At 35.3% G+C, this 23,145-nt stretch overlaps 2 protein-coding genes and 1 pseudogene across 2 annotated transcripts in view; 2 read left to right on the forward strand and 1 right to left on the reverse strand.

The window, feature by feature from the left end:
* Window positions 1-305: 305 nt before the first annotated feature.
* On the reverse strand, window positions 306-4,071 carry LOC121729107 (annotated as a pseudogene).
* Window positions 4,072-4,599: 528 nt separating this feature from the next.
* Window positions 4,600-6,206, forward strand: LOC121728664 (sucrose-6-phosphate hydrolase-like). The gene has a single exon (XM_042116889.1). The coding sequence runs from the start codon at window positions 4,664-4,666 to the stop codon at window positions 6,110-6,112; it is 1,449 nt and encodes a 482-aa protein (XP_041972823.1). The 5' UTR covers window positions 4,600-4,663; the 3' UTR covers window positions 6,113-6,206.
* Window positions 6,207-8,955: 2,749 nt separating this feature from the next.
* LOC121728735 (cholecystokinin receptor type A-like) overlaps window positions 8,956-23,145 on the forward strand; it is a 79,953-nt gene continuing 65,763 nt past the window's right edge. Inside the window, exons 1-2 of the mRNA XM_042116975.1 lie at window positions 8,956-9,097; window positions 16,074-16,326. Coding sequence (XP_041972909.1) covers window positions 16,075-16,326 — 252 coding nt within the window. The 5' untranslated portion in view covers window positions 8,956-9,097; window position 16,074. The remainder of the gene's footprint in view (window positions 9,098-16,073; window positions 16,327-23,145) is intronic.

The raw sequence follows: 23,145 nt of genomic DNA on the forward strand, positions 1-23,145 counted from the left end.
CAGACTAGAAATGCGAAGACTGCATAGACTGAGACTAGGACATAGAAATGATTTGCATTTGGTAATTTTATTTGATGTGTAAATATGATTTTAATATTATATTGTTTGTACATAGATGTATAGAAAATATAATTAAATAAATGGATATTGGATAACTGTATACTTTTTCATTTCCTGCATGTTCCCATGTTATCGACTACTGAGTTGGCAAAATTTCAAACAACAAGATAACATTTTGTTTTAAATAATTATTATTCCATGAATATTACACAATCAGATCAAAATATAAGACATCTTCAAAAAAACTAATATGTTTTCGTATACAAAGTTTTTTTCATGTCGATTATCTTCAACGATATTGCTAGACTTTTCTCGCCAACTCGAACATAGACCTGTCCATTCGGGAAAAATCTGCTCGAGAAAGTCACTTCTCCTTCACCACAAAATAATTCTATCGAGCTGGAGTCCACGTAAATCGTCCATTTGAATATAGCCCCGGAAGGCTTCCACGTTGTTCTCCTAACACCGTCGTCCCCACCTCGATCCAAAGTTACAGTTGCATTCCTCACGTTAAAATTAAGAGTGACATTCTTTAACTGTTTCTGCGTTTCTAGATACAGAACGAAATCTTTTTTCGCATTAGCTATAATTGTTATCTCGGCTGCATTATTATTCAGCTTGATGGAAGTATTTCTTCTCGCTATGCCCGTAAATATTGTTCTACCTCGGGCGTTAGAAATTTCTCTTACTGGTTTCTGAATTAAATATCCTTTTGGCGAAAGAGTGAGTATCCTAGGTATTATCATTTGTCCGTTAAATCCTTGCTCCTGTTCAGGATAATTCCTTTCCCACATATCAAGCCATGCTATCATAATTCTTTCTTTTTTATGATTTAATAGCGTTTGTGTAGCGTAGAAGTCATGGCCGTGGTCGAGTTCTTTGAATTTGTAGATGATGGTAAATTGTTTCGTGCTGTAGTCAAACTTTCCTACTAGGTATCCGACTTGATAAAGGTTTCTGTATTTATCCCCTTGCGGTTTGATACCTTGTGGTGAAAAGAGCAAAACAAACAGACCGTTTAGTTCGAAAAAGTCGGGACATTCCCACATGTAGCCTAGTTCCCCATCTGATTTTGCCAAGACGGATACCTCCTTCCAATTAATTTTGTCATTAGAAACATACAGGAGTACTCGTCCAAGTGTATTATTATCATATGAATTTCCTAGAACCATAAAATAGGTTCCATTGTGTTTCCAAACTTTAGGATCGCGTATATTAGGTACATTAATGGACGAGTTTATAATTGGGTTCTTTTCGTATTTCGTAAAAATTCACTCCATTGGTGCTAGTGGCCAATGCCGGAGCTTGTACGTGATCAGGATTGCCTGACAAATTTATATTACCGGTGTAAAATAAATACATGGTTTTATTTTCAACCAGGGCACTACCAGTAAATACGCCATCTTTATCGTAGGATGTATCAGGGTATAAGGCTATGCCGAGATCTTCCCAGTAAACATAATCCTTGCTTCTGGCTTGACGCCAGTGAGCTATACCAGGATCGAAACTACTGTCGGGATTAAATTGATAAAACAATTCAATATAATCGTTGTATATTGAGAAACCATTGGGATCATTCATCCAGCCAAATGGTGGAGCCAAGTGGTATAAAGGATAAAATGTTCTGTTCGCCTCGACGTGCACACTGAAAAAGAAACAAAAATAAATTAGTAATAGTAATTATTCTAACACTTAAAATACTACTACATAATTAAATACAACTTGTTAGTTATTAATTTTTACACCGATTTATTTATATATTCTCGAGTTAAAATAATAACAATATGTGTATTTGATTGATATGTTTCTTAAAGTAGCTCAAGGGTAAAAACTGGATACGCTAACTGCTACTGTGTTGGGGGCGACTTACCCAAAATTTTCGATTTTATAATTCATTTTTATACTTGAAAATAAGCCCCGAATTGTTTCATTTTCTAAAATTAGATACTACATTATATTTCCAAGAATTCGATCTGAACAAAGACACGATACCTTAAAATTTTCTCGATAGAAAAGAATCACAAAGATGCATCTAATTTTCACGAATTTTTCATTTATTGCCATAACCGTGCATTGAACTAAGTTAATTTTTAACACATTGTATAAAATTTTATCATTGAGAAACCAACCTAGCGGATTTTTAAAATGTTGTATATTTATCGAGTTATTGAGAAAAAACTTATTTGGCGATGAATCCGCGTCGTCCTTTTTCACCTGGCATATGAAAGACGGGCGTGAGTGTGAAGAGAGAAGGACGATGTTTGATTTTTTGGGTTAGTCACCCTCTTAAGGGGCATGTTTTTCTCCCCCGTTGCTTTATTTTGTTAAACACAAATACAATTCAAAAAATATATATTACATCTATCACTAAACAGTTAGTTACTTACTATAATATCTCCTATCTTTAAATGAGTAATATATATCGACACTGAAAAGGAAAAGTCGCTGAAGCGCCATTTTGTTCATATAGAGTATATATATTTGGAATCAGCAATTTTTTCTGCGTTCAACGCAGAAAAAATTGCTGATTCCAAATATATATATCGGGGTTTCAAAGCAATCAGAGTAATTTTGTGGTAAATGAAAATTGGCATTATTTTATAAATCTTTTCACTGAACGACGTATAAAACGGTCTTTTTTACACGTATGTCGCTCAAGTTATTTTTCCATTACTTATTTGGAGTATGAATAACACTTAAGCGATTATTCCACTAGCTCGTATTGTTTACTATGCCACATCAGCAATTTTTGCTTTCTCTCAAAAGTTAAGCTATGTCGGCTAAGCGAAAAGGTCCTCTGGTTATTTCAATAAAGATATTGTTAAGTCAAAAGTGTCTACTGATAAGAGGAAAATGCTGCGTTTTAATCATTTTTACCTGTATATTTTTTTAGTTCCTGTGATTTCAGATATTTTAATCGAATATAGATAGCATTTATCGAAGTGACAATAGCGAAAATAATGCTAAATTCAAGACTTTATAAATGGACTTCAGACTTAGAATACTGTATCACCTAAGTAAAAAAGTTCTCCTATAGTCCTTTTACGTGGGAGAGCCATGTTTTGGCACGAATGGGCCGGCTCGATCGGAGAAATAGCACGTTCTCACAGAAAACCGGCGTGAAACAGCGCTTGCGCTGTGTTTCGCCGAGTGAGTAGTTTACCGGAGGCCCAATCCCCTACCTTATTCACTTCCCTACCCTCCCCTTTACCCTTCCCTTCCCATCCCTACCCTCCCCTATTACCCTATTCCCTCTTAAAAGGCCGGCAACGCACCTGCAGCCCTTCTGATACTGCGAGTGTCCATGGGCGATGGAAGTTGCTTTCCATCAGGTGACCCTTTGGCTCATTTGCCCCCTTATTTAATAAAAAAAGTGCACAGTTTATAGGCTTGCAGCACTAGTAACTCTCTCTTAGTGGTTCCAGTTTTTACTACCAGGCTTACACGTTACACGGAGTTCGTTTGGGCTTGTAGTAGACGTTCTTATAAGTTGACTTATGGTCATGTATAGAACGAGATTATAGGCGCAGTATAGGCTAAGATGGCCTATACAAGTGTTTCAAATGTGTAAATATACTTGAGAAAACTTGCTCCAGTAAGTTACACTTGTAATACGATCTTGAAGATAACAGAGAAGGAATCAAGTACTTCTTCTAAACCATCTTCACCTGCAAGGATAAGTAAAGCTGCCTATGAAGAGTCAATTGACAAGATTTGTGGTAATGCTGAAATATTGTCACCGGAAACATCTGTTAATAAATCATCTACCCCTTCAAAACCATCGTCACCTAAGCATATTACGAAAAGCACTGTTAACGAATCAGTTGACGAGAAATGTGTTGATACTTGATGACGACAAGACTAAAACAGGAAATTATACGTCAAAAATTTCATTTGTTTTCAGGTCGCTAAGAAAAGAAACAGTCATTTAATTGAATTGCTTGTACTTAAGTATTCGATTACTACATTTTAAAATATCTTAAAACACTTTAGCTTATTTAACCAGGTCATGTTGGTTCATTTTGGACGTTAAGAATAAAGTACCAGCTGATAAGAGACAATAATGGATGGTAAGCAAATTGCTGTTAAGAAATATATGAAGTGATGGTAGTTTTTTGGAGGTTAGCGACTTTTCCAGGCTCTAAATTTTTAAAGTTAGTACTGATATTCGCTGAAGCGCCACTTACATCCAAGCGCCACACACAGATATATATATATCTTTAGGGGATATTATATTATTATATCGGGGGTTTCGGGGACGATATATCGATCTAGCTAGGCATTATTTTTAGAAAATGTAATTTTATTCGTGTCTTATCGAATACCAAGCGAAGCTCGGTCAAATAGCTAGTATGTATAATAATGAAAAATATGGTCACCATTACAAATGAAGCGGAAAAATAATTTGACAATAGAAATAATACATTCTTTGTTATATATTATTGAAAAGACACACGCTAATAGACAACGTATTTAATAAATGAAAGAGAATATTATAATTAGACACGAATTCATCCGCATAAATAAGCTGGAGACGAACTAGAGGACGATACATCGTTGTTTGTATTTCTCCACTAACTGCATAAATTATTAGTAGACCAAAATGTTGTATAAGTACTTAAAAATAATTATTTTTTGTGCAAGTGTTGGAGTAAATGGGCTAATCAGCGACCGGTATTATCCGCGTTATCATCTGGCTCCGCCAAAAGGCTGGATGAACGATCCCAATGGTTTCGCAATGTTCAAAGGTGAATACCACTTGTTTTACCAATACAACCCAGATAGTAGTTTGACATCTGAAACAGTGCATTGGGGACATGCAAAAAGTCCGGATCTCTTCCATTGGGAAGACCTGGGAGTGGCAATGTATCCGGATCAGCCTTACGATAAATCAGGAGTATTCTCTGGAAGTGCCTACGTAGAAGGTGATACAATCTACTTCTATTATACTGGGAACGTAAATATGCCAGGGGAAAATCCAGATCATGCAAATACACAGGCACTGGCAATAAGCACAGATGGTGTTAACTTGGTAAAGTATGAAAAAAATCCTATTATTGAAGGAGCGGATAGGCAACCAGATTTCAGAGACCCAAAAGTGTGGAAACATGGAGACACTTATTACATGGTTTTAGGAAACTCTTATAAAAATAGTAAAGGTGATGCTACTGGAAGAGCTCTTCTCTATTCTTCTAAAGATAAATACAACTGGAAAGAAGAATCCGTACTGGCTGAATCAAACGGCACTCAAGGTTATATGTGGGAATGCCCTGACTTTTTTGAATTAAATGGCAAATATGTTTTACTATTTTCACCTCAAGGTATGGCACCTGAAGGTGATAAATACAAAAATCTTTACCAAACTGGGTATTTAGTTGGTGATTTTGATTATAATACCCACGCTTATAAAACGGATGGTGTATTTAGAGAAATAGACCACGGACATGATTTCTATGCGTCACAAACAATTGTCAATAAAAGAGGAGAAAGAATCGTAGTCGGCTGGTTTGATATGTGGGAAACTCAATATCCGGAAAAGGCCGACGGTTTCACTGGGCAGATGACATTGCCACGAGTATTGACGCTTACAAAACAAGGAACAATTTTGCAGAAACCGGTTACTGAAATATCTAAGGCCCTCGGTAAGACCGCGTACAGTGGGATAGCAAGTCAAAACACAGTTGTTTCGTTGCAAGATAATATCGGAGAAATTAAAGTGATTGCACATGCAAATAAGAATTTCACTTTGTATATTGAATCTGAGGATGAAACAAGGAGAGTTGTTCTGAGTTACGATGCTAAGCGTAGTCTTGTAACCCTCGATCGTGGCGGCGATGACAATATTCGAAGAACAACCTGGAAAGCTTCTCCAGTTTTGGTATGGGATATTTTCATCGATACCAGTTCTATTGAACTATTCTGTGGTCGAGGAGAAGTGACATTTTCGAGCAGATTTTTCCCCGTAGGTCAGGTCAAGGTTCGTCCAGGTAACGAACAACCTATCCTAATGACAGTCAATGGCATGAAACGCACTATGTATCTACCTTCGTAAAAATATGTAAGACCTAATATGATTTGACTTCGAGCTTGAATTTTTAACCTGTACTAATAAAAATATAATAAACTAAAAATGTTTTCTGTTGAAATTTTATTTTTTTATTTACATATTTTGTATGATAATAATATAATATCTAATATCTATAGACGCTTTACACTACGTCAGTCTGGCCCGTGCTAAGTACCTGAAGGACTTGTGTTACTGGTACCAGACAACGGAATTATAATATACTAGCTGTCCCGGTGAACTTTGTGTCACTTTAAAACCTTCCCTGGACTTCTACAAATATTTTAAGACTAAAATTAGCCCAATCCGTTCAGCCGTTTTCGAGTTTTAGCGTTACTAACACAATTGAAAATCCATTTTTATATATATATATATATATATATACATATATATATATATATATATATATATATATATAGACGAGCTTTTGCCCGCGGCTTCGCTCGCGTTAAGAAGTATTATTATATATACACTACTAAATACTAAAAGTCCTGACCCCTCAGAGGTGAGCTCGAGGGAGGGGGGGCAAAGAAGGTCCCGTTTTTTTGGTTTTTTGCTTACTCATCAAAAACGGTGCTTCGTACGAAATTCTTTTGTACTACACAATAAAAGCTAATTAAATTCTCTATAGCTTTGTTCTTTACACTTTCTATCTATCTCCAATCATTGCCTCGCTATGAGCTTCTAAAATTGGCCGAGTGTGTTTTTTAGGGTTTCGTACCCAAAGGGTAAAAACGGAACCCTATACTGAGACTTTAATGTCTGTCCGTCTTCCTGACCGTCTGTCTGTCCATCTGTCTGTCCGTCTGTTTGTCCGTCCGTCTGTCCATCTGTCTGTCCTTCTGTCTGTCCGTCTGTCTGTCTTCGGATATAACTCAAGAACGATAATAGCTAGAGAGTTGAAATTTTCAGAGATGGTGTATTTCTGTTGCCGCTATAACAATAAATACTAAAAACAAAAGAAATTAAATATTTTAGGGGGGCTCTCATACAACAAACTTGATTTTTTTTGCAATTTTTTGCTCGATATCTATCATGGTATAAGGTAGGCTGAAATGTTCACAAAATACTTTAATAATTAAAAATAAAATTTAAATAAAATAAATAATAAATAATTAATTTTTAAAGAAAGAGGGGCACTATGTCCAAACTTATGTAGCACTTTGAGACATAATGCCAAATGAAAGGGCTTGAAAAGTTGATTTTATTGTAAGACGAAAAATCTCTAAACCATGGCAGAAAAAAGTTAATGAATAGCAGGTAAGAAAAAAAATAACATAAAAACAATTTATTGTGTTGCTGGTAAGGAATGACTTCTGCAAAGTAATCGTATATTATGGCAAACTTGAGGAAAGTGTTGTATTTTAATATATTGTTTCATATTTTTAAGAAGTATACGAGAAAACAATAAAACCTTAAAAATCTAACCTTTCCTGGATTTAACCGTACATCGTTACCTTGGAGAATTTGTTTATAATAAGCAATACTAGTGAATGGTGCAATAATACAGAGTGTTTTATTTTTCTTAAGAAATAAAAAAAACACCCTTTATTATTGCACCATGCGCTAATTTGCTATTTATAAACAATTTCTCCAAAGTGATATTAAACGAAAAAATCAGGCAAAGGTTCGATATTCAACATTTTATTGTTTTTTGTATGAGAAAAGCAAGTTTGTTGTATGAGAGCCCCCCTAAAATATTTAATTTATTTTGTTTTTAGTACTTATTGTTATAGCGGCAACAGAAATACATAATCTCTAAAAATTTCAAGTCTCTAGCTATTATCGTTCTTGAATTACAGCCTGGAGACAGACAGACGGACATACAGAAGGACAGACAGACGGACAGACAGACGGACAAACAGACGGACAGACAGATGGACAGACAGATGGTCAGGAAGACGGACAGACAGATGGTCAGGAAGACGGACAGACATCAAAGTCTCAGTAAAGTGTAAAGGACGAAGTTGTAGAGAATTTAATTAGCTTTTATTATATAGCAGAAGAGAATTTCGTACGAAGCACCTTTTTTGATGAGTAAGCAAAAAACCAAACAACGGGACCTTCTTTACCCCCCCCCCCCCCCCTCAAACTCACCTCGGAGGGGTCAAGACTTTTAGTATGTTTATCTCCTAACTACTTTAAACTTTTACTAAAGTACCAAAGTTAAATTTTCTGCTTTCGACTTTTCCAAGCAGACCGCCATTTTGGGCATTTGTTTACTAGGCTAATATGCAAACATTTTCGTTATTATTTCAAGTACTTACCTACTTGATTTTTCTAAAATTTTTAGGAAGTTTAATAATATTTTTTATAACAAGGTTAGTTAGAAGGTGATAAAACTAAACATAAAAATGTATAACAAAGTGTACTTTTATAGCTAAAAAGTACATCGTTCCTTTGGAAAACCGTCTATTTTACTAGCTCTTGCCCGACCGCCGGAAAAAACTAATGAGCCTTATATTTTCAAAAAATATAATATAGTAGAACTCTTTAAAAATTCATGGAAATAGTAAAAAAATAAAGGTTTTCGATGTTGCGTTTTCAAAGTTTGTGTTTACAAACATACTCAATTATAGAGTTGAACGCATGCGTATTGTGTCTTGTGGGAGTTGGACTGGCAGTTTTGTTACGGCTTTCCCGAACAACGGAGCGAACGAAACAACCCGAAGTTGTTCCCGTGTGCTCGGAACTGTGTTACGAAACGAATTGTAAATTCGAAAATCTCGGAAAGTCAAAAAAAGTGTAATTAAAATATGTGTCAATATAAAAAAATCTTGCAAATAATAATTATTAGTTAAACAGTTATTATTTAACAGTTAACAGTTATTATTAGTAAACTTTTCGGATGCAATTTTAATCTCCTAATTTTTTTACAAAATGTAAGTGTGTGAGAGTGCTGTGGATTTTAATAACGCTTAAACTACAACATGTGACCATGTGGATTATTCGTCAAAATCAATTAATGTAAAGGTGAGCATTTTTATATCACAATATTTTGTTAAATTAGATTTTTTCACGACCCGTTAGCCTTTATTCTGAAGTTTTTTTTGTAACAGAATTGTAATTTTCCAAAACTTAATTTTTGTAATCAACAGCAATACAATAATATATTAAAATCCATTCAACATTATAAGTCCTGACTCCTGGCTATTTTTTTTTTAATGATGAGAAATGACAAAATAATATTTTTCTTACATAAAATGAGATAAAAATCATATCTCGAAACCTTTGCTCAGTGTAAAAATTAGTAATTAAACCTTTTGGTTTCCAATTTAAAAGTCCCATATTATATACTTATACGTGGGAGAGCCATATTTCGGCACGAATGGGCCGGCTCGACCGGAGAAGTACCACGTTCTCACAGAAAACCGGCGTGAAACAGCGCTTGCGCTGTGTCTCGCCGGGTGAGTGAGTTTACCGGAGGCCCAATCCCATACCCTATTCCCTTCCCTACCCTCCCCTATTCCCTTCCCATCCCTACCCTTCCCTATTACCCTATTCCCTCTTAAAAGGCCGGCAACGCACCTGCAGCTCTTCTGATGCTGCAAGTGTCCATGGGCGACGGAAGTTGCTTTCCATCAGGTGACCCGTTTGCTCGTTTGCCCCCTTATTTCATAAAAAAAAATAAAAAATCAAAATCAACTTTGACTTTTTTGAGAAATACATATCTGCGAAATATTTATTCCACAAAAAAAATAGTAACAATCAATAAGAAATGAAAATTTCATTAGTAAGGTAATATTATTGTCTTGTTGTTTGTACTTTGACTTGTTGTTTCAATAATTAATTAATTAATAATAATTACCCTTTCGGTACGAAACTCTAAAAATTAAAGTAAACACGTAAAGCGTATTGATTTTCCAAATAATAAAATTCGAATTTTATTATATTATAATTATTTCGAATATATAAAAAATGAAATTATTCCTTTTCTTTTAACAAATAAACATTATTCTAACAATACATTTTTCTCATGAAAATTGGTGCAGCTAAAGTAATTTTTTTTTCACGCATTCTTTCCTTAGTAAAGGTAGATATTATATAAGTTATTTTGCTGAAAAATAAAATATTGTGAGTGTTAAGAAGCAAAAATACCAAATATTTAGTGGTTGAAAATTTACAAAAGTTTTTGCGTTTTAATCTCTTGTGCTTCGTTATAATAGCCGGGTACTATCGAAGCATAAAAGCAGTCCCTGAAAGCTGGTTGACAGGTCACAGAATTGAAACTTTAGGTAATTTTAAGCACGACTCAGCACGACTAAAAGCTAGTAAAGCACTACCGTGCACCCGCAGAATGAAGATTTTACTATCGGAGAACTTAAATCGTGGGCAGATAGGCAGGGATAGGTAATTTGATCGGACTATGGCTCGGCTGACAGATCACGACTAACATTGCCTTGAAATGACCAGGCCAAATAAAGTAAAACTGCCTTCTGCCTAAAAATCTATTTCCTTGATAGTCCGGTTAACGAATGACTCAAAAGAGGGTAAGTATAGAGTGCGTGACTGGGAACTGGGTTAAGGACAACACATTCTAAAAGTCCTGACGTCTAGGAGGTGAGCCGGAGGGAGGGGGGAGGGGGGGGGGGGGGGGCAAAGTTCTAAATTTTTTGTTTTCGTCAATAACTTAAAAAATATGCGTCTATAGTTTTTGGCGTCAAGATATTACCTTCATTTTTCCACCTGGAATTGCTTGAAATGAGCTGACCCCTCAAGAGCTCACTCTTGTTTGTTTGTTTGTTTGCTTGAACGCGCTAATCTAACTACTGGTCCGATTTAAAAAGTTCTTTCAGTGTTAGATAGCTCATTTATCGAGAAAGGCTAAAGGTTATATTTTATCACGCTAAGACTAATAGTAGCGAACAAATAGAGAAAAAGGTGGCAAAAACGGGAGGAAATTATTTGAAAGAGTTTATTTGAACGCGCTAATCTCAAGAACTACTAGTCCGATTTAAAAAATTATTTTAGTGTTAGATAGCCCATTTATCGATAAAGTTAATAAGTTATATTTTATTACAATAGTACTAATAGGAGCGAAGAAATAAAGGAAAATGTAGAAAAAATGGGGGAAATTATTTGAAAGAGCTTTTTTGAACGCGCTAATCTCAGGAACTACTGGTCCGATTTGAAAAAATCTTTCAGTGTTAGATAACCCATTTATCAAGGAAGGCTATCGGCTATATTTTTATGGACTAATTTGTCTGTGAAATATCTAATTTACGCGCTCGAAGCCGCGCGGTACGTCTAGTTTAAAATAAAGCTTTTGTTAATTTTTACTTTTCCTGAGCGTGTAGTTCGAAAACGGATAAGAATTTGGAAAAACTGTATAAAATCTAATTTATAGAAAATTTAATAAGCTTTAATGTCGTCATAAAATATTTTTTGCTACAACGCATATTTTTTTAGTAATTGACGAAAAACAAAAAATTTAGACCTATGTCCGGCTCACCTCCTAGACGTCGGAACTTTTAGTATGTTTTGTCCTTAACCACCCTGTATAAGTTCCTGCAGAAATTATTTAGGTTCCCGCTCACGCATTCTACAACTACTTTGTTGACTGAGCTATGACGCTACATTTAAATGAGTAAAAATATACTTAATTTTTTTTAGTCTCGATAAAACTCGAGGACGGCTGATCCGATCTGGCTGATTTTAGTCTTGAAAATATACGAAGTTCACGGGGTTATTATATTATTATATATTATACTTAATAATATTGTTATATTATATATTAAGTACCTGGATGACCGAGCTTTGCTCGGTATAGCAAACACTCATTGACTTCGTGTTACTTAATAACGCCATCTGCTGGTTGTTAAAACAATAAGTTGCTAACATAATAGTATTATTATTCGCCAATAGATGTCAGGAAGAGTTATATTTTTCAGTTTATCGATTATCGATAAAACACGAATAAAAAGACATTTTCTGAAAATGATTCCTAGCTAGATCGATTTATCGCCCCCGAAACCCCCTATATACTGAATTTCATGAAAATCGTTGGAGCCGATTCCGAGATTCCAATTATATATAAATATACAAGAATTGCTCGTTTAAAGGTATAAGATATAATAATTATAATATTAATATAATACTTAATTATTATAATATAATAAGTATAAGTAATAATATTATTATTTAAGTTGTAAAATACTGAATAGAAATCCTACTGTATCAAATGACATATTATTGTGCCTAGTTTGTTTGGATACAGAAAATATTTTTATAACAATAGATAATACTATTGTTATAAAAATATTTTCTGTATCCAAAATATATTTTCTGTGTTCTATCGCCTGTGACCGAGTAATGGTTTGTAAGAAGCCTTTTGTGCTATTGTGCGCACGTCGTAAGAATTGTGTAACTTCTAGATCAGGGGTCACCAATTAGTTTCGCTCGGGGTCCGTTCTAAGATTTAAAATGACCTTCGCGGTCCACACATCTACTTACGGAAATTACAAAGGTGTTTATTTGTATCACTGAGAAAAGTGAAAATTTTTGTTGCTACAAGTTCACAAGTATGTCGAGACTGAAATTAATGTTTAAAGAAGAACATGCTTGGTCCGCACACAATGGGTGCGGACCGAGCAAGTCCGGATGCGGACCGCGGTCCGCCATTTGGTGACCCCTGTTCTAGATGATGCCCGCAACTCTGCGCGGGAACCATAATTTTTTTGCAAAATAATAGTAGTTAAAAAGATAAAACTGACTTAACATTGTACGTAATTAATTAAGAATTAAAATTCTCTAGCTCAAAAACTACTGAACCGATTTTGATGAAACTTGCAGTATTCCCTATGTTGAACAATACCTAGTACAACAAACAAAGAATCACTTAAATCGGACTTCTGGTTCCGGAGAGATGCGTGCACAAACATAAAAACATACATACATGCACTTTTGAAAGGCACATTTGTTCAGAAGCTGCTATAGATTAACATATACAAAAACTGGACAGTTCTGGAAATATTACATACATACGCGTCGAATTGATAGCCTTTTTTTTTAAGTCGGTTAAAAATAGCTATATATCCTATTCCCGGACTTAAAGTATATCTCAGGTGACTGCATGAAGAGGTGAGGTGTGTCTGTCACTCTGTTACCGCTTCACGCCCAAACCGCTAAACCGATTTTGCTAAAATTTGCTATGTGGAGATACTTTGAGTGTGAAAAGGATATAGGATACTTTTTATCCCTAAAAGTACGGTTCCCGCGCGGTTAACTCATTTTGGCGCAATGGCCTTGTGGACGTCATAATATGGTATTTTTTAACCGATTTAAATTTCTCACCTTCGGGCGGAAAACGTCAACTTTCTTCCCGCCGCGCTTACTGATGTTGCCGTTTTCCGCCTCCGTCGATGAGAAAACTAATACGCATCATGGGTAGTAAATAAGAAAGCCTCCGATCACAATATTAATATTTATATTCAATATTCAATTCAATATTCAATTTCAATAAAATAGTACTTAAAGATGTTAGTAGATTTCACAATGGTATCATCACATTTGCCCAACTGGGCATGCAAATGTTTAGCTTATAAACTACAATATAATAATAATATAATAATATCTATGGACGCTTCACACCACGTCAGTCTGGCCCCGTGCTAAGTACCTAAAGGACTTGTGTTACAGGTACCAGACAACGGAAATATATTTAATACTTTTATACTATATATATATTTAAGATTTTTATTATATCATACACATATTTAATACACATCCAGACCCGGGAACATTGAAAACTTTTTTGTTCCGTCGGCGGGATTCGCACCCGCGACCCCCGGCTTGAGCTACCGACGCGCTCACCAGTGAGCCACAGAGGTCGTCAATATTATAATATAATAATATGAAATATTACTATTCTTACAAATTAACAAAGTATAAAATATTATATATTCCAAATGTGTTAATTAAAAGAGGCTAATTTGTGCTGTATGGATTTTTTCTTTAATATGTTTGTTGATGTGATCTGAAACATTTCTTATTTTCCTGCGCTAGGTAATGTACTATATTTTCGTGTTACATAGTTTCATCGAGGAAGGCTACATAATATCACTCTTTCTCTTTTGAGTGAAGTAAGTGGAAAACAAGAAAAAAGAATCATAATATTATTATCATACCAATGTTATAAATGCAAGAGTTTGTGAGTTTGTTCCTTTTTCACGCTTAAACGGCTTGAGCGATTTCGATAAAATTTGGCAAGGAGTTATCTGAAATCCCGATTCCGGAATCAACAAATAGGCTATATTTAATTCGAAAAAATCTTATTCAGGTTAAATCAATGAAAATGAATTCACGAAAAATAATCTACTGTTAATACCCTTTTTTTACTTTAATTAAAAACCGCGGGTGACATCGTGGAGCACAGCTAATATATTATATAAATTAAAAACCGCTAACATAAAAATACATACTTTTTTCTCATCCCAAATTAAATAAAACATTAAAAAAAGGTACTTATTAAGAAGCACTTTTAGTTTGCCCTTGCAAGGGTATTACAATTTTAACTTTACAACATTTTTTCGTAAAATCATATTCGTGATAAAAAGTTGTTAATTACAGAAATGCCTGTTAAATAATAATTGCGTTAGTAGTTTAAAATAATTACTGAATAAATTTTATGATATTCTGAACATGAAACATTTGCAAGTTACCTCACGATGTACCCATTACACAATTATTAGGTATGTCAGAAGTCGTTGATATAATATAAAATAAAATTTTGAAATATTAAATATAAAGAATTATTTTAATATTAATTTTTTTTTATTAATATTGAATAATTTATTATTAAGGCGCTGTAGTTGATGCAACTACGTAAAATGGATTTTTTAAATGTTTTTTGTAAAGGAAATGACATTATTTAAGTATAAAAAAGTACCGTTTTAAAATTGAGAAAATTTCCTATACGCAAAGGTATATCAGTACACAATTTGAAAAATTCTGCTCGATAGAAAATAATCTCAAAGATGGCTGTTATAACGCTGTTTTATCATTTTATGGCTAAATTACACACTTTCTAGAAAAAACAAAAAATGTAGTACATTTGTCGTAACCTTACCTAAACGATTCGATATATTTGATTTGTGTAATACTTAAAAGGTTTTTTCTCTTATTTCCTATTATCAAGGCACGCGGCGAGCGTCGTATCTCGTAACCGCCACTGTACAAGGCGCGCTGATATGAATGTTATTTTAATGTCCTTTACGTCGATATTCGTACTGACAGACATCGACCTGCTAATTTTATGGACTACTGGGCCTTAAGCTATTAGTTATTACATAGCTTTTATCGCTGGCTTTGAGCGCGGTGCCCGAATTAAGAAACTCCGGCGTGCAGCCAGTGCGGCGTTGCCAGGCTTTGGTACGGTGTTTGTGTGTATGCGACTAGAAGTATGCGAATTATAATTGCATACTCACAATATCTATGATCTGTATGTGTGTCTCTCCGTGACAAAAGAGGCAGCCGATTTTTTATTTACTTAGTTTTTTTTATATAAAAGCTAATAATAATTATGATCGAGACTGTTCTTAGGCATAATGCTGATGCATGAAGGATGATTCCTTGCTATAAAATTACGTTTCTTTTTACCCGACTGCCAGGAGGGTAATGTGTTTAGCGCGTATCTTGTATGTTTGTAATATTCTTTATTATCCTATCCTACCACTAATAATAATTATAACTACGAAAGTCCGTTTGTTTGTCACCTTATCACGCCAAAACTGCTGAACCGATTTTGCTGAAATTTAGTGTGGCGGTACTTTGGATCCCGGGAAAGGATATATACTTATTTTTTCGGGATAAGTACTTTTTATCCCGAAAAAATGTACGGTTCCCGCGCGATAAACAAATGTTGCGGAATGAACACAACTGAGTTGCGGGCGACACCTAGTCTTTAATAAATACTTATTAGGTTTTAAATTTCTTCTTTCACTTGTTTCAGAATGGTGACAAAAATGGAGTACCAGAATATCACGTACAACATAAGCTCTCTGCTTCAGGTGCGAGATATAACGACCGCGAAAACCTTCGTCGCGGTCCGAAACGCCACCACCAATGCCTACGAATGGCGTTTCGTCCTACCGCCTTACATCCTGATATTCCTGCTGTCAATATCCGGCAACTGTCTCGTGATAGCCACATTAGCCAGTAACAGACGAATGCGGACTGTCACTAATGTGTATTTATTAAATCTGGTAAGTTGTTTTCGTTTTAATGTTACATTTAGGGTTAAATCAGACCGCAACGCGCCGCATTTCTAGATTTTTTATGTAGGTATGGATTTTACAAATTTCAATTGCGTGATAGTATCCATACAATTTTAGAATTAATGCATCTACGCGTCACGTTGTGGTCTGAAAACCCTTATACCTATGTTTATGAAAACTCATCGGCCCCTTTTAATTGCAAGTTAGTCCATTGAAATCCAAAGTAAGCTTTAAAAAATCTCACCTTTTGCTTATAACTTTTTAATTTTTATTTTATTGTGAAAAGTTAAATAAACATATTTGTAAGCAAAGTAATTTGCAACAAATTATATTCTGACAAATTTTTTGTAAGACGTATAGTTTCCGAGTTATCGCGAAAATAGTGGGAAAAAGGGTGACACCCTTTTTTTCAAGAGGGCGGCCGGGGGACAAGGGTGGCAACCCCACAAGCTTGAGGTTAAGCTTGTATTGATACCCCCCAAATATATCCCAAAAATAAAATTGCATCCTCTAATAAATGCAAAGCGCATGTAACATTTCAATGGACTAAGTATTTTTTGATTTTTTTACATAATATAGACAGATAGATTGGTATTTGAAGTAAGAAGTATTAAACACATTAATTAATATTGTGTATTTTTAAAACAGTTATAAATTTTGAGATTAATAAATTAAGTGATAATTATGTTTTATTCTTCGTTATTATAACACAAACACAACATATAAAACACAATCTCGTAGTACTTTGTGTGAATAATATTGTTACGTGCTGGGGTTCGAAGGATTTGGAGAGAAAGACCTGGTGACTCTCTTGAAGACTTTATTCACTATGACTAGCACAACACTGAGCATTAGGTCACACACTTATCACTAAGTCCAAAACACTAAGCACTATCACTGTCCTAGGTCGTAGCCAAGTTTCACTGGTTCACTCACTATTAATCACTTGTGTTCACTCCGAAATCGCCTCGAAGATCGCTCGAAACGAACTGAACTGCCGCGCCGTCTACCTGCGGCTTTTTATATGTCGAGACGAATTCCAGAAAGTTCCCGATACACGTAAACAAGTAAACAAGTGTGGAAACTTTCTAGGAGGCTCGAGAATGTACCACAATAAACATAAACAACTAAACACGTAAACAAAATAAACAGGTAAACACGTAAACAAATGTTGGACTTTTCTAGAAGGTTCGAGTATGTACTTGCGCACCTCATGCCATCTAGTATTAAGTAGGTGATTTATGTTGTGGGTGTTCTCTCGATAAGTTTCGCTGGTTTGACGCTAGATGGCACTATATGTCCGTGACAATATTCTGGTATTTTTATTATAATAACGGAGTAAATACCTACTATTGTTCATTGTGTCACAAAGTAATGTGTGGATTTCTTTAGGTAATTTGATTTTCAATCATTGTGAGCACCTAAGGCGCTCAGGAAGTGAATCCTTCAAGCGGTAATAATTTTCCTGAGTTTATTTTTAGTTATTGAAGTTATTAATTAATATTATACTTTTCATTTACTGGTCTGTGACTGAGAAACAAATACATTATTTTTCTAAATTTAATCTTGTAACTCAAAAATATTATTATAATATGTTACTTTATATTGACTAGCATTTTAATACTAGATGATCCGATAAACTTCATATCACTTTTTTTGTGAGTTTCTTACGCCGGTTCTTCTCGCCGGGTTAGTTCACGAATCGGTGGTGGGCCTCAGACGTTTTGAAAGAGTTTTTTTTTAACCGATTTTGAAAATATAAAACAGTTTCATTTCATTTCACTTTCTATTTTCTACCCCTTCCCTAGACTGCCACGAATACTTCAAGACTAAAATGAGCAAAATCAGTTAAGCCGAGGATTTAATTTTCGCGAATTTAAAATTCATTTTTATTGTTATAATATTTATTATACAGTGTGTAACAAAAATAAGTGATATTACTTTAGGGTGTGTACGTGTTCCTTGTAGAAAGTTCACTGTGAAAGTAGCAGCTCTGAAAGATGAAAAAATTTTTTCACTTTTGTATGGGCAAAGGCCCGAGCGTCACGAGTTTCCCCATACAAAAGTGAAAAAAATGTTTGGTCTTTCAGCGCTGCCACTTTCACAGTGAACTCTCTACAAGGAACACATACACACCCTAAAGTATTATCACTTATTTTTGTTACACCCTGTTTAGATAATATCAGGATGATGATAAATAAAAGTTATCTTGCACCTTTTATTACACGAATAGCATTGTCATCGAAAATGTAATATTAATATTAATATCTATGGACGCTTCACACCACGTCAGTCTGGCCCCGTGGTGAGTACCTGAAGGATTTGTCTTGCAGGTACCAGACAACGGAAATATATTTATTACTTTTATATTATACATACATTTAATTATATCATACACGTCATATTTAATACACATCCAGACCCGGGAGCATTGAACATTTTTGTTCCGTCGGCGGGATTCGAACCCGCGACCCCCGGCTTGAGCTGCCACATACTCAACCAATTGAGCCAAAGAGGTCGTCAAATAGTAAGTCTTGTAACAATTAATGCCAATTTGTCATTACTCATTAGCAACAAATTACAGGCTACTAAAATTGTAGTAATTTACTACACTAATGATACGACTTTGTTCTGAATGTCTTTCATTATAAATTCTGAATTTTATTATCATATTTAATATCATAATCAATAAAATTTTAAATTGTCAATAGCTGGAGTATTCTTGAATTATATAATTTTGACAGTAATTTAAAAAAAAATCTCGCCGTAAATACCTGACTCCGAAATTTTAAAAATAATTAAAAAAAAGAGCGAAATCGGTTCAGCCGTTTTCGAGATTAGCTCTTACACACACACACTTAGCGATTCATTTTTATAACTCTACACAAGATTACTACACAAAATTATATCTCAATCAATCAATCAATCTTTATCCTGCAAACGGTATTTTCAGAAAGCGTTGTATTTTCGTCGAAAAGAAATAAGAACCTTTGTGTAAAATAATATATTTAGGTAAGCTTAGATAATAAAATAACACAAGGGTATCAGTTTTATACAACAAATCACAGACACGAAGAAAATATAAATCAAAATAGAAAGCTTTTGAAAACCATGCTTCGGCATGAATGGGCCGGCTCGACCGGATAATTACCACGTTCTCACAGAAAACCGGCGTGAAACAGCGCTTGCGCTGTGTTTCGCCGAGTGAGTGAGTTTACCGGAGGCCCAATTCCCTAGCCTATTCCCTTCCCTTCCCTTCCCATCCCTGCCCTCCCCTATTACCCTATTCCCTCTTAAAAGGCCGGCAACGCACCGGCAGCTCTTCTGATGCTGCGAGTGTCCATGGGCGACGGAAGTTGCTTTCCATCAGGTGACCCGTTTGCTCGTTTGCCCCCTTATTTCATAAAAAAAATACGCATAACACATAGAATGCACTTCTTGTTCACTTTGTTACTATTATGACAGACATGTAATACATCCTAAAGTATTGTCAATTTGATAGTACACATGTAATTTTTTTTCACACGTTTGAACATAAGTACTATTGTTGTGACTGAATAGGCTGCGAAGGTACCTACTGAATCAATTTACAATATTATGTTTACGGGTGCTAAAACACACGTTTAAAAAAATATAGAGCATTAGAAAGACAAAAGGAGTTATTACAACGTATGTTTGTGTATCAGGGCCAGGACGGCGGGTGGGACGAATTGGGTCTCCACCCCATTTCGACAGCTGGAACAGTCTCTCAGTGAATCACCTATCATGGCCATGCCATCAGATGCCATGATCAAGGTGTATAGCTTTTCGAAGCAGTACCAGGTTTTTATACCTTCCAGGGAGGACTGGGAAAGGAAAAATCCAATCGATGTCCGCCCTAGCGACATAGTTTGGTTCACGGATGGATCAAGGAAAGACAACCGTGCGGGAGCCGGAATCTACGGGGGCAGGCCACCAAAAGGCAAATACGCCTGTTTGGGGGAGCTTGCGACCGTGTTTCAGGCTGAAGTCTTCGCTATCCTCGGTTGTTCACTAGAAAGCCTGGAGATGGCCCTAGTTAATAAAAACGTTTTTATCTTCTCCGATAGTCAAGCTGCACTTAAAGCACTGACTGCCGCAGAAGTCTCGTCCAAATTAGTTCTGGAATGCATTGAGACGTTAAACATGCTGGGAAGGAACAACAACATCCGCCTAGTATGGGTCCCGGGCCACAGCAACGTCCCCGGCAATGAAACCGCTGACGAGCTGGCTAGGCTTGGGGCCGAGAGTCTCATATATGGTCCAGAACCATTCTGTGGTATAACTCCCAGTACCACAAGGCAAGTGCTCAAGGAATGGGGTCACAGACTATGCAGGAAGCAATGGGCTGAGACCCCTGGCCTTGAACACTCCAAGGCACTAATTCCTGACTTCAACAAGAAACAATCAGAATTAGTGCTCACCTTGGGTAGGAACCAATTAAAAATCCTTACCAGAAGCCTAACTGGGCACTGCAAGCTCAACAAACACCTAAACAGAATGGGTATTTGTAGCATAATGACTTGCAGATTCTGTGAGGAGGAGGATGAAACACCTATTCACCTTCTCCTCGACTGCCCTGCTCTACTACAGAGCAGGAACAGGCACCTTGGTCGCCACGAATACTCGTCCACAGAGGAAATTCGTGGCACCAACCCCAACCATATCGTTCAATTTATGAGCAGTATAGGGTTGGGGATGATACTCTAGTGCGAAGGAGTCACAATAGATCCTCGTGGGTCGCAGTGACGTCAGGGCTACAGTGACCTGCCTTCTTTAAAAAAAAAAAAAAAAAAAATGTTTGTGTATTGTTATTTAAAATGTACGTTTAACGACAACAGCTATTGTTTTTCATAGTGGGCAACATAATGTACTTATACAATATATCCCAAGTCCCAACACCCGATCCTTGTTATGATGTCAGATGTATGGCATAATGTTTTATTGACAAATAGGCTATCAATTTTTTTCTCCAACTTTTTAAAGAAAAAATCCACTGGCTCTCCTGCTAATCTGACCGTATTGGTCAGAACTCATAAGAAAATCGTTATAACTTCTAAACTATCTTAGAGCATAGATGTACAGGAATTTATTTAAGATGAAAACCTCCTCTATGTTTTAAAAATAAAAAAGAACTAGTAATGTGCAAATTTTTTTACAAAAAGTAATTAATTCAAAAATATTTTTTTTTTTCTTAAACTTAGGTTTCTCTATGTTTTATTCCATGAAATTCATAACATATTGTCTGTGTAAGCGTAGTCTACAAGCTTAGCTATCAAATGGGACCTTTTTAGGGTTCCGTAGCCAAATGTCAAAAATCGGAAACCTTATAAATTCGTCATGTCTGTCTGTCTGTCCGTCCGTATGTCACAGCCACTTTTCTCCGAAACTATAAGAGCTTTACTATTGAAAATTGCTAAGTAGATGTAGTTTGTGAACCGCATTAAGATTTTGATACAAAAATGGAAAAATTATTTAAAATTTTAGGGGTACAATTTATAGGTACAACTGAAACAAAAAAAAATTTTCATCTAACCTATGCGTATGGGGTATCTATGAATAGGTCTTTAAAAATCATATTGAAGTTTCTAAAATCATTTTTTTTCTAACTTGAATAGTTTGCGAGAGAGACTCTTCCAAAGTGATAAAATGTGTCTCCCCCCCCTCTAACTTCTAAAACATGATAAGTCTAAAAAAAATATATGATGTACATTACTATAAAAACTACCAACGAAAATTGGTTTGAACGAAATCTATCAAGTCGTTTTTTTTATACGTCATAAATGGTAAACTTTCATTAAATCAACTGAAACATAAAAATAAATCAAAACCCTTTTAATTTTATAAAAATAAACCTTATTGCTGCTGCGGAACCCTTCATGGGCGAGTCCAACTCGCACTTGGCCGGTTTTTTTTATATTCATAGGATATTTACGTGAGAAGAGTTGGTCACATTAGTGTGAAAGCCCCAGAAAATTTTAATTTTTCTCGGCAAACAGCTGTACCGATTTTGCTGTTCGGTGTGGAGATTCTCTGAGTCCCGGGAAAGGACATGGGATGTTCCCGCGCGATAAACGAATTTTGGCGCAACGGAGTTGCGGGCACCAACTAGTTTGTTATAATATTATACCTCTATACGAGAATTTGGGAACTTAATTTAGGATACATCTATATAGTATATAATATATTACTAGCTGTTTGACCGAGCTTTGCTCGGTATCCGATAAAAATGACATTTTTTTAGAAATTATTCCTAGCTAGATCGATTTATCGCCCCCAAAACCCCCTATATACTAAATTTCATGAAAGTCGTTGGAGCCGTCATGGTAACATACTTATTTAGTCACTTAAATAAAATAATATGGGTGAAATACTTGATTTATATGGACAAGCAACGTTTGCCGGTACAGCTAGTACCTTTATAAATTTTGGCTTAATCTACTTATATAATAAATTATTCCGATCAATATTTCATTCCTTTTTTTATTTATCTGAATGTTAGCAGCGTTGTGAACAATCCGGCTGTTAATATAAACGATCCCATATTGCCGCCGGGTTGAAGATTGAGGACTGTCTTTCATTGCGTAATGCGTTTTGCAATGGATATATACTACACAGTAAAGTTTTAAAATTTAACAGCTTGTAAATTTAACAGCATAGTAAATATATTTTATTAACTAGTAAAATTGGCGATATTTGCACATCATTAATTGTTGTATCTTTTTGAATTTTTAACCATTAATACTATAATCAGTATTCAAGCATTGCTTGTTTGAATAATTAATATAA

This window comes from Aricia agestis, chromosome 7 (assembly GCF_905147365.1).
Source record: "Aricia agestis chromosome 7, ilAriAges1.1, whole genome shotgun sequence".
Taxonomy (NCBI): Eukaryota; Metazoa; Arthropoda; class Insecta; order Lepidoptera; family Lycaenidae; genus Aricia; species Aricia agestis.